Genomic DNA, 11,335 nt, shown 5'->3' with positions numbered 1-11,335 from the left:
TGCCCTGGAGTCGCAGCAAGCCAGGAGCCAGGGCCGCCCGGCACTGCCAGGGCAGCACCAGGGTGCGGGGAGCCCGGTAGGAGGAAGGAGGAAGAGGAGGGAGTCCAGTGGGAGGAAGAAGAGGAGGAGGAGAAAGGAGGAGGGAAGAAGAGGAGGAGGAGGGAGGAAGAGGAGGGAGCCCAGTGGGAGGAAGAAGAGGAGGAGGAGGAGAAGGGAGGAAGAGGAGGGAGCCCAGCGGGAGGAAGGAGGAGGAGAAGGAGAAGGGAGGAAGAGGAGGGAGCCCAGTGGGAGGAAGAAGAGGAGGAGGAGAAGGGAGGAGGGAGGAAGAAGAGGAGGAGGAGGAGGAGGGAGGAAGAGGAGGGAGCCCAGCGGGAGGAAGGAGGAGGAGAAGGAGAAGGGAGGAAGAGGAGGGAGCCCAGTGGGAGGAAGAAGAGGAGGAGGAGAAGGGAGGAGGGAGGAAGAAGAGGAGGAGGAGGAGGAGGGAGGAAGAGGAGGGAGCCCAGCGGGAGGAAGGAGGAGGAGAAGGAGAAGGGAGGAAGAGGAGGGAGCCCAGCGGGAGGAAGAAGAGGAGGAGGAGGAGGGAGGAAGAAGAGGAGGAAGAGGAGAAGGAGGGAGGAAGACCAGGAAGAGGGAGCTCTGCCGGCCCCCAGCATGTTCCTTGTCCTGCGCGAGTCGCAGCGCCTGAGTGGAGAGACGCCCGCGCCCCGGCTCCCCACTCCTGCCGGCCGGAGCAGCTCCCGCCGGCGGCCAAGCAGCAAGCGGGGCTCCCACCGGAGGGGGGCCTGCACCCCGCTGGGGGAGGAGCCCCCTGGACCCCCAAAGCCCACGGGGAAGGGGGCCATGGGCCCGGGTGGAGCCTGCGGCCCAGAGGAGGGGGCGTTGCCAGGCACGGCCAGGGAGGCGCCCGCGGACGAGCCCCAGGGTGCGGAGGACCTGGTGCCCATGCTCAGCTCCGTTTTTGGGCAGGTGATTGGGCGGGAAGGGGGTGGGTGGGCGGGGGGCAGTGGGAGAGGGCTGGCGGGGGCAGGGTGGGAGACTGGGGGGCTGAGACTGGGGGCCCTGGGCTGGTGTCCTGCAAATACCCCCAGCCAGTTGCCCCGGTGGTCACCTGAGCCAGCTGGACGGGCCGGTATGGGCAGCTGCCGGGCTCCAGGGAGCCTGTCGGTGGGAGAGCCAGGCCGGGCGCTGGGGAGGGCTGAGCCAGGCCCTGCCAGTGGGGGAGCCGGGCCAGGCGTGGGGGGAGCCAGGCTGGGGCAAGCAGGGCTCTCCCTGGCCCTTCCAGGGTGAGGATTCAGGCCTGGCTGGGCTGGGCTGGGCTCTCACAGCTGGGTGGTCTCTGCCCTCCCCTCTGGGGCCACCTGGGCGGCTTGGCAGCTTTCCGGCGCCCCAGGTGTCGGAGCCAGCAGCCAGGCCAACCTACCCCACCTTCCCCGAGCTGGGCCATGTGGTGAGACCCACTGGCACCCTCATGGATGCACAGGCCCTGCCCTGGGAGAGACCCCTGTAGCAGGCCGAACCCCCAGGCTCCCCACAGCTCCCTGGGGCAGCCGGCAGCCCCCCCGGCACCGACATGAGGCCTGTGGGTGCCTGTCACCCAGCCCCTCTCCGCGGCTCTGCCGGTGGGCGCAGCCGGGCCAGATCCGGCGCAGTGTGGCTGCTCCCCGCCGGCCAGACGCCCAGGCCCCTGAGCAGCTGCTGCTAAATGCCAGGCAGGGCCAGACCCGCCAGGGCGCAAGGGGAGCCGTTCGCCCGGTAAAGCCTCTGCCCCAGGTGCTCTGCCACGCAGGCAGGGGGCCGTGCTGGGACCCCAGCAGCAGGGAGGGTGCAGCAGCCTTATGCGAGGGGCGCTGACCCCACCGCCAGCTGCTCCCACCCGCCCCACGCTGCACGGACCCATGGCGATTGCCCCCTGCTGGGGGGAGCTGCAGCTGCCCCCCAGCGCCCTGCCCCCCCCTCCAGCCACCACTAGGGACGCTGCACAGAGCTTGGGGTGGCAGCCCCACTGGCAGAGATGTGTAAATCCTCGGTGATTGTCGCTGGAGATTAGGGCCACGGCCCAGCTGGGGGAGCAGTGCCCCTTCGGCAGCCCCCTAACCGGCAGCCGGCCGGCCCTGGGGGAGCAGGAGGAGCCGGGAGCCCCTCAGGTGCCGGGTGGGGAGAGCAGAGCCATGTGGGGACCAGCTGGGAGCAGCGTGCCTGAGAGGGGAGTAATCCCAGGATTATGTGTGTGAGAGACCAACCCCCCCCCGCCACCCCGGCCCTGCATATCCTGAGATATTCAATAAAAACCTCCAATCCCCACGCAGCCACCGGCCCCTGTTGCTATAAAAAACCCGCCTGGCCAGAGCGCCGGGCTCAGCGCCAGCACCGGCCCCACACAGGCCATGCTTTCTGGCCCAGACCATGGGGAACTGCACCAAGACCCCGGAGAGGAGGGTCTCCAAGGTAAGGCCAGGGTGGAGCGGGGTGGGCAGGGGCTCCTGGGCACCGGTTCCTGTGTCCGTCCCCAGGCGCCTCCCCCCCCCAACCGCCTGCCCTGCCTTGCGCTCGGCCTTCTGGGCACCCGGACAGACCCCCCCGCCCCCTGGTGCTGCCGGAGACTCCTGCACCCCAGGGGCAGGGCAGGGGACCCGGTGATGCTGCCTCCCAAGGCTCCCATTGTGTCTTGGTGCCAGCTGGCGCCTCCTGCGTGCCGGGGCCCTGGCGGGCTCTCCGCTGCAGGGAGCAGGGGGGACGTGATGCTCCCTGAGGCCTCAGTGGGGCCTGTTGGAGCCAGCTGGGTGGGGTGGATTGGGGTGGGGATGGGAGCCCAGCCCTGCAGGAGGCACAGCCTGACGCTGCCCTGAAAGCTTTGCTCAGGGGCAGTGAGTCATCCCAGCAGGCCCGGGGCAGGGCTCCTGCCTCGCACCCGCCCACAGGCGACAGCCTCTCCACGGCCTCCTCCAAGCTGTTCCCGGGGCTCAGTCCCTAAGCCACCCACCACGCCGGCTGCCAGGCGTTCCACGCCAGCACCCCTCCCAACTTGCACATGGCTCCCTGCCCCACCTGCCCTGCCCCACACCTGTCTGCTGCTAGGCGCCTGAGATCCCGCCACCAGGCCAATCAAACGTGCCTGGGCTTGTTCTCTGCCAGGGCCCGCCCAGCACGTCCTCATGCCAGTGCCCCGGTGGCGGTGGGGTGCCGGGGGAGCATCTCTCCAAGCCCGGCTGGCTGAGCCGCATGTGGCTGGGATCGTGGGTCTCTGGGTTCGCGTAGCCGCAGGTGGGAGCGGGGGCTGCAGTGCTGGCCGGCGTGGGTCGTGCCTGTGGGGGCAGAGGTGTGGGGGGGCAGCAGGGATTCTGCTGTGGCGATGCGCCCTCAGCGTTGGCCTCCAGGGAGTGTGGGGACGGATGGGGGCGTGAGCTGGGCTCAAGGTTGGGGGTTTTGGTGTGTCAGTTCCAGATGGGAGTGTGGGGACGTTGGAGCCAGGCGGGGCTATGCAAGTGTTGGTTTCAGGCAGGAGTGTTTGGGTGTGTCAGTGCCAGGCTGGGGTGTGTGTGTGTCCGTGCCAGGCCGGGGTGTGGGTGTGTCAGTGCCAGGCCGGGGTGTGGGTGTGTCAGTGCCAGCTGGGGCTGTGGGTGTGTCAGTGCCAGGCCAGGGTGCGGGTGTGGCAGTACCAGGCTGGGGTGTGGGTGTGTCGGTGCCAGGCTGGGGTGTGGATGTGTCGGTGCCAGGCGGGGGTGCGGGTGTGTCGGTGCCAGGCCGGGGTGTGGGTGTGTCAGTGCCAGGTGGGGCTGCGGGTGTGTCAGTACCAGGCTGGGGTGTGGGTGTGTCGGTGCCAGGTGGGGGTGCGGATGTGTCGGTGCCAGGCCGGGGTGCGGGTGTGTCAGTGCCAGGCGGGGGTGCGGGTATGTCAGTGCCAGGCTGGGGTGTGGATGTGTCAGTGCCAGGCGGGGGTGCGGGTGTGTCAGTGCCAGGCTGGGGTGTGGGTGTGTCAGTGCCAGCCGGGGCTGCGGGTGTGTCCGTACCAGGCCGGGGTGTGGGTGTGTCAGTGCCAGGCCGGGGTGTGGATGTGTCGGTGCCAGGTTGGGGTGCGGGTGTGTCAGTGCCAGGCGGGGGTGCGGATGTGTCGGTGCCAGGCCGGGGTGTGGGTGTGTCGGTGCCAGGCCGGGTTGTGGGTGTGCCAGTGCCAGGCGGGGGTGTGGGTGTGTCAGTGCCAGGCTGGGGTGTGGGTGTGTCGGTGCCAGGCCAGATGCAGGTGTGTTGGTGCCAGGCCGGGTTGTGGGTGTGCCAGTGCCAGGCGGGGGTGTGGGTGTGTTGGTGCCAGGCAGTGGTGCGGATGTGTCGGTGCCAGGCGGGGGGGGGGGGGCGCGGGTACAGCAAGCGGGTCACTGGTGAATGAGGCACATGGGATCTTCACTCGGACCCGTCCATGTTCCTCCATCCGCCTGGCTCCGGACTCCTGCTCCCCTGGCTGTGACTCCGTACAGCCCCCTCTGCCCCAGGCTGCGGCCCATTGCTGCTAACCGCCTGTCTGCCGCAGGACAGCAAGCAGCACGCGGGGGCCCTGGGCGTCCCGGCCTCCGGCAGGTATGACCCCAACGACCTGGACACCGCTGCACAGAGCCCGCCACTGCAAGGCTACTCGGTGCTGCACGGGCTGGTGGGGCCGGCCTGTATCTTCCTGCGCCAGAGCATCGCCATCACCCAGCTCGTACGTACCCACGTCACCTCCCGTTCCGCCCACGGCCACCTCCACACGGCCTCCCGGGCACGGCCCCTTCCTCCCATGCCCACCGCTCCACACGGCCACCTCCACACGGCCTCCTGGGCACGGCCCCTTCCTCCCACGCCCACCGCTCCACATGGCCACCTCCACACGGCCTCCCGGGCACAACACCTTCCTCCCACGCCCACCGCTCCACACAGCCTCCCGGGCACGGCACCTTCCTCCCACGCCCACCTCCACACGGCCACCCAGCCATGGAACCTCCCTCCTACGCCTGCATCTTCCTGTGCTAGAGCGTTGCTATCACCCAGCTGTATCTCACATACCCCATGTCCCCATCCACCACCACCTGGGAACACACCATACAGCCCTGGTGCCAACCTCCCCACACTGGCATCACAGGTCCACAGGGGCTGCTCTACGTCCCAGCCTGCACCAGACCCTGGGGGGCCACCCCTGTAACAGGCCGGGTGGGTGCTGAGGATCCCACAGCTCCACAGAGGCAAGCCCATGGCCCCTACAGCTCTGAAATGGGCTTGCAGGTACCAGCTCTCTTGCCTCCCTCCAGAGCTCCCTGCAGTGAGTGCAGCCAAGCCGAGCCCTGGCAGCCTTCGCAGAGCAAGGTGTTAGCTACCCGGCTGAGAGGCCTTAGGTTTGCACAGGGCACCAAGGGTGAAGCCAGGGTGAAGCCTGGACACCGCCAGGGGCCCCTTGAGCCAGGCTGCTGAAGAAGCCATCCTGGCTCCTTCTCCCTGCTGTGGGCGGGAATCCCCCGGTCCCTCCCCTGCTTCCCCCAGACAGCCCCAGTGGTGCAATGTCTCACAGCCAGGCAGCGACAAGTGACGCCAAGGGGCAGGGGCAGAGTCCGAGTCCTGCCGGTCATTTATCCCACATTTTTCATGGTGTGTGCTGCCCCGGCCTCCTCACCCTTCTCCTGCGCCACCCCCGGCGCCCAGCTCAGTGGTAGGTATGCCCAGCTCCGTGAGTGTCTCATCCCCGCTGCATCCCCCACCTCCATCCAGCACCCGCCTTGCAGTGCCCCACGCCTCTCCTGCCCTGCCCTGCCCTGCCCACGGAGTTGCCCAGTCCTGCACTGTGCAGCCCCTGAGAGGGTCTGGCTGATGGGTCCCAAGTGCTGGGCTCAGGGGGGCTACGTCTACACGTGCAGCCAACATCGAAATAGCTTATTTCGATGAATAACGTCTACACGTCCTCCAGGGCCGGCAACGTCGATGTTCAACTTCGACGTTGCTCAGCCCAACATCGAAATAGGCGCAGCGAGGGAATGTCTACACGTCAAAGTAGCACACATCGAAATAGGGATGCCAGGCACAGCTGCAGACAGGGTCACAGGGCGGACTCAACAGCCAGCCGCTCCCTTAAAGGGCCCCTCCCAGACACAGTTGCACTAAACAACACAAGATACACAGAGCTGACAACTGGTTGCAGACCCTGTGCCTGCAGCATAGATCCCCCGCTGCCGCAGAAGCAGCCAGAAGCCCTGGGCTAAGGGCTGCTGCCCATGGTGACCATAGAGCCCCGCAGGGGCTGGAGAGAGAGCATCTCTCAACCCCCCAGCTGATGGCCGCCATGGAGGACCCAGCAATTTCAACGTTGCGGGACGCGGATCGTCTACACGGTCCCTACTTCGACGTTGAACATCGAAGTAGGGCGCTATTCCTATCTCCTCATGAGGTTAGCGACTTCGACGTCTCGCCGCCTAACGTCGAAGTTGGTGCCGCTACTTCGAAGTAGCGTGCACGTGTAGACGCAGCCGGGGCGTCCTCAGGCAGGCTGGGCCGGGACCCTGGCTGGGGGAAGGAGCTGCAGGGGTGGCTCCCCTCTGACTGCTCCCCCTTCTTTCTCCCCAGGACCGAGAGCTGCGGCCGGAGGAGATCGAAGGTAAAGGAGGGAGCAGGGATGTGGGACGGGGCCAGCCTGCCCCGCTGGGGATCCCCCTGCCACTAGGCTCCTGCGAGAGCTGCACCCACCCCACCATGCCCAGGGATGGGGCCCTGGGGCTGTGCCCTGCTAGGGGGCACTGGCTCTGATACAGCCCCAGAGCAGGAGACTGGCCAGTGCGTAGCGGGAAGGGACTGGGACACCCGGGGCTTTCCCCTTAGGAGTTGCCTTGGAGTATCCCACCCCATAGGACACCGCAAGGCATGTCACGAGTTCGGCGGCTCTCAGCCCACCTTCCTGTGCCTCTGGGTCCCTGTCAGCGGCTGGCACGTGGGTTGCCCTGTTGAGGGGCGGCTGTGGTGCTGGGGGATGCCCGCGCCGTCACGGCGTCTCCCCTGCGCAGAGCTGAAGGAAGCCTTCCGGGAGTTCGACAAGGACCGCGACGGCTACATCAGCTACAAGGACCTGGGCGAGTGCATGCGCACCATGGGCTACATGCCCACCGAGATGGAGCTCATCGAGATGTCCCAGCAGATCAGTACGTGCTGTGCCCGCCCGGGGAGGGGCAGCACCCCACCTGGGGAGCTCCCTGCCAGGCACGGCACAGCCCAGCCCCTGCAGAGCCTCAGCCCCTCGCTCTGGGGACAACCCCCATCACAACCCCTTCCCATGGGTCAACGCCCCCCTCAGGGGCCCCAGGACAGAGACCCCCCCCAACGTCCTTCCCATGGGTCAACACCCCCCTCAGGGGCCCCAGGACAGAGACCCCGCCAACCCCCTTCCCATGGGTCAATGCCCCCCTCAGGGGCCCCAGGACGGAGACCCCCCCAACCCCCTTCCCATGGGTCAATGCCCCTGTCAGGTACCCCAGGACAGAGAACCCCCAACCTCCTTCCCATGGGTCAACGCCCCTGTCAGGTACCCCAGGACAGAGACCCCCCCCAACCTCCTTCCCATGGGTCAACGCCCCTGTCAGGTACCCCAGGACAGAGACCCACCCCCAACCTCCTTCCCATGGGTCAATGCCCCCATCAGGTGCTCCACAGCAGAGACCCCCCCACCCCAGACTTCCTCCTATGGGTCACAGCACACGCAGGCCTCCCCTCCCCCCTAGTTACAGACCCCATCAGGTCCCTCTCCATTAACCGCCCGTGCCTCCTGTGGGGCACAGTATCCCACGGGACCCCAAACCGGGCACGGCTTCCCCACCTCCCCACCCCCCAGTAACAGCGTCGGTGTCCCACAGCCGGGGGGAAGGTGGACTTTGAGGACTTTGTGGAGCTGATGGGCCCCAAGATGCTGGCGGAGACGGCTGACATGATCGGCGTCAAGGAGCTGCGAGATGCCTTCCGCGAGGTGAGGCCCAGACGCGGCGGCCGGTGGTGCCCAGTTGGGTACCCCCCTGGCACTGCCCCATTGCTGCCGCAGCTCACCGGGCGGCGCAGGGTCCCAGCCCAAGAAAGCTGAACTGGCTCCTTGCCTTTGTGGGGGCCAGGTGCCAGGACAAGGGGTGGGTGGCTAAGGTAAGAGGCTAGGCTAGGGGAGGGCCAGATCCGCCCCCAGAGCCAGCCTGCAGGCCCGATCCGGCCTGCCAAGCCAGCGGATCCATGTGCTGCCGCAGGCTGCTTTAAGCAGCTCTCGGCGCTGGGCGGGCAGGGGGGCGGCCAGGTTCCGGAGCAGCACCAGGTCTGAGCGGTCCAGGGCTACAGCAGGCTGGGAGCCTGGCTCTGAGGGCTGCTGGCTGGGAGGCGCCCAGGTAGGTCTCCCGGACGGAGTCCACCTCAGGCACTCCAGACCCTCCCTCCCCACAGCCCTCTGCCCCTCCTCCTGCACCCAGCCCCCCTCCCACACCCCAGGCCCTGACCCCAAGCTCCCTCCTGCACCCAGCCTCCCTCCCAAGCCCTGCGCCCCCTCCGTTAGTAACACGGAAGGGTGCGGCCCTTGCCCATTTTCTGGAGTGGCCCCCTCATTAGAAATGATTGCCCACCCCGGGCCAGGCCATTGGGGCAGGCCAGGGGCGTGACTGGGAGTAAGGGGCAGTGGGCTCAGAAGGGTGGTGGGGCGGGACAGACCCATGGATGGGGGATGTGAGGGGGTGGGTGGGACAGACCCATGGATGGGGGATGTGAGGGGGTGGGTGGGACAGACCCATGGATGGGGGATGTGAGGGGGTGGGTGGGACAGATCCATGGATGATGGGATGTGAGGGGGCGGCTGGGGTGGGGCAGGACAGGCCCAGGTGCGGACAGGGGAGCCCTGGGGGTGGGGTGAAAATGGACACTGGGATTTAGCAGTGCGCTGTGCACCAGGCCCAGCGTCCTTAGCAAGGCAGAGTGCGTGTGCCCCAGAAGGGGCTGGGCCTCTGGAAGGGGTGGAGCTAGGGCAGAGCCCTCCCTCTGCTGGTCCTTCCCAGCCAATGGCTGAGCGCCCCGAGCCCTTCTACATCCCTGGCAGGGCTGTCCCTAGGGGTCTGGGCCCCTCCCACCACATCTGCCTCAGGCCCCGCCCCTTCTCCCCTTGCTCCGCCCCCTCCTCACACCCACTCCATCCGTTCCCCCAAACCTCCTCCCTCCAGCAACATGGCCCGTGGGATGTGGGGGGGGCAGGTGCCAGCAGCAGAGGCTGGGCCCACTGGCAGGCGCAGAAGTGCCGCAGCCGGCCCCAGCCCCCTCCACTCCCCCAGGTCCCGGCTGCCTCGCTCCGCCGCCCGCTGCCCCCAGCCAGCGCGGGAATGGGCCTCGCTCCTTCCCAAGCCACACGGCTGGGAGCCCGGGGACTGGAGCAGGCTGGGGCCAGGCCAGTCCACTGCTACCACCCACAGTGAGCCACTGCTGGTGCCACGTCCCCCGCTAGCCCCTGTGGGCCCCCCAAAGTGCGGGGTGGTGGGATAAACCGTCCAATGCACGAGGCAGCTCTGATCACCGGGCGCCAGGGCAGCTGCTCCCGCCGTTGTCCCCGTCAGTGCCCTCTCAGTGGGGTCCAGCAGCTCTGGCAGGCTCTACCAGCGGAGCTGCCGACGGGGCACAGGGGTGTTAGCTGTGTGGAGGCTGGCAGGACAGCCAGTCCCTACCAGAGCACCGCAGCAGCCTGCGCCGGCTCACTTCCCCCGGGCCTGGGGCAGCCCAGGGACAAGGGAGCTCTGCGCCCACCCCAGCCATCCTGGCGCTCTCCCCGCAGTTCGACACCAACGGGGACGGGCGGATCAGCACAGCCGAGCTGCGGGAGGCCATGCGCAAGCTGTTGGGCCAGCAGCTCAACTACCGCGAGGTGGACGAGATCCTCAAGGACGTGGATCTCAATGGGGACGGCCTGGTGGATTTCGAAGGTACTGGGAGGGCACAGCAGGGAGATAAGGGGGCTGGGAGCCAGGACTCCTGGGTTCCTTCCCCCGCTCGGGGAAGGGGTGAGGTCTAATGGTTAGAGCTCGGTGCTGGGAGCCTGGACTCCTGGGTTCCTTCCCCCGCTCGGGGAAGGGGTGAGGTCTAATGGTTAGAGCTCAGTGCTGGGAGCCTGGACTCCTGGGTTCCTTCCCCCGCTCGGGGAAGGGGTGAGGTCTAATGGTTAGAGCTCGGTGCTGGGAGCCAGGACTCCTGGGTTCCATCCCCCGCTCGGGGAAGGGGTGAGGTCTAATGGTTAGAGCTCGGTGCTGGAAGCCAGGACTCCTGGGTTCCTTCCCCCGCTCGGGGGGACGGGGAGGGCCACTGGGCTGGGGGTTACCAGGCCTCCTGGGTTTGGCTTCTCTGTACTGACCATGTCCTTGGGTTGCTCTGGCAGAGTTTGTGCGAATGATGTCACGCTGAGGCAACAAGTGCCAGCCCAGGGTGTGGGACAGGAGCCCTGCTGTGCCTTATGGAGCTGGGGGGCTGCACACCGCTCGCTCCAGCTGCCGCTCGGAGGGTCCGGACACCAGAGCAGCACAAGACACAAGCACCAAGCAGGGATCTCTTGTCTCTAGTGCTGCCTGCGCGACGGTGCCCCCATGCCGCTGAGCTCTGCCTGCTCCACGTGCTGGCCGGGGGCCCCTGGCCTGCTCCACTGCACCTCCCACTACGCCCTCCCTTGCTGCTGAGCTTGGCTTGTGCCCCCAACTCCTGGAGCAGGCCAGTGCCTGGAGCATGGTACCTGCAGGACAGTGCTGTCCCCAGCCTCCTCACCTCCAGCCCTGCTCCTGATCCCCCCTTAACACTGCCTCCCATCCTGACCGTGCTGAGCACCCACCTCAAACACTCCCCCCTGCCCCAGGGCCGACCTCGCCCCTGCGTCGCACCGACTCCACCCCAGACCTAATGCTGCCCTCTGCAGCCGGAGCTCGTCCCCACCTCCTGCCCCCTCACTGACCCCTGCACCCCAACTCGGCCCCTGCACCCAGCACCCACCCCAGTGCAGATCTCTGCCCCCTGGCCTGGGTCCTTGCAAACGGCCTGTGTCCCCCGCAACCTACCCCTTCCCCAATGCTGCCCCTCAGCTCCAGTGCTGCACCCTGGTCCCACTCACTGACCCACGGCTGCCCCCTGGACCTGGCCAATTCTCCCAGTAGGTTTTGAGTGCCCCCCCTCCGCCAAGGCCGGAGCAGCCGGTGCCCCTTGGCTCTTCCCCCGCCCCCACACACCAGTGTCCTGCTCGTGAGGCCCCTAGGTGTTCCAATAAAGTGTTGTTCTTTTTGATATCTGAGTAGGGAGCCTGGGGCGGGGGCCCCTAGCCAGCGTTTGCAGTGACGTGCGACAA

The 11,335-nt window shown here is 67.5% G+C and overlaps 1 protein-coding gene across 3 annotated transcripts; it reads left to right on the top strand.

Moving 5' to 3' along the window:
• Positions 1 to 651: 651 nt before the first annotated feature.
• On the top strand, positions 652 to 10,450 carry LOC142014904 (calcium-binding protein 2-like). Of its 3 annotated transcripts, none has more exons than XM_074998162.1 (7): positions 652 to 966; positions 4,523 to 4,693; positions 6,580 to 6,610; positions 7,014 to 7,148; positions 7,857 to 7,966; positions 9,788 to 9,935; positions 10,385 to 10,450. In XM_074998162.1, the coding sequence occupies exons 1-7, from the start codon at positions 652 to 654 to the stop codon at positions 10,408 to 10,410; spliced, it is 936 nt and encodes a 311-aa protein (XP_074854263.1). In that variant the 3' UTR covers positions 10,411 to 10,450. The 3 variants fall into 3 exon arrangements, with proteins under 3 accessions (XP_074854263.1, XP_074854264.1, XP_074854265.1); XM_074998163.1 differs by lacking the exon at positions 652 to 966 and adding an exon at positions 2,404 to 2,445; XM_074998164.1 differs by lacking the exons at positions 652 to 966; positions 4,523 to 4,693 and adding an exon at positions 2,404 to 2,445 and having other exon boundaries at positions 7,014 to 7,157.
• The last annotated feature ends 885 nt before the right edge of the window (positions 10,451 to 11,335 follow it).

This window comes from Carettochelys insculpta, chromosome 6, assembly GCF_033958435.1.
Source record: "Carettochelys insculpta isolate YL-2023 chromosome 6, ASM3395843v1, whole genome shotgun sequence".
NCBI classification, from domain to species: domain Eukaryota; kingdom Metazoa; phylum Chordata; order Testudines; family Carettochelyidae; genus Carettochelys; species Carettochelys insculpta.
This window is presented reverse-complemented; position numbering and strand designations above follow the sequence as displayed.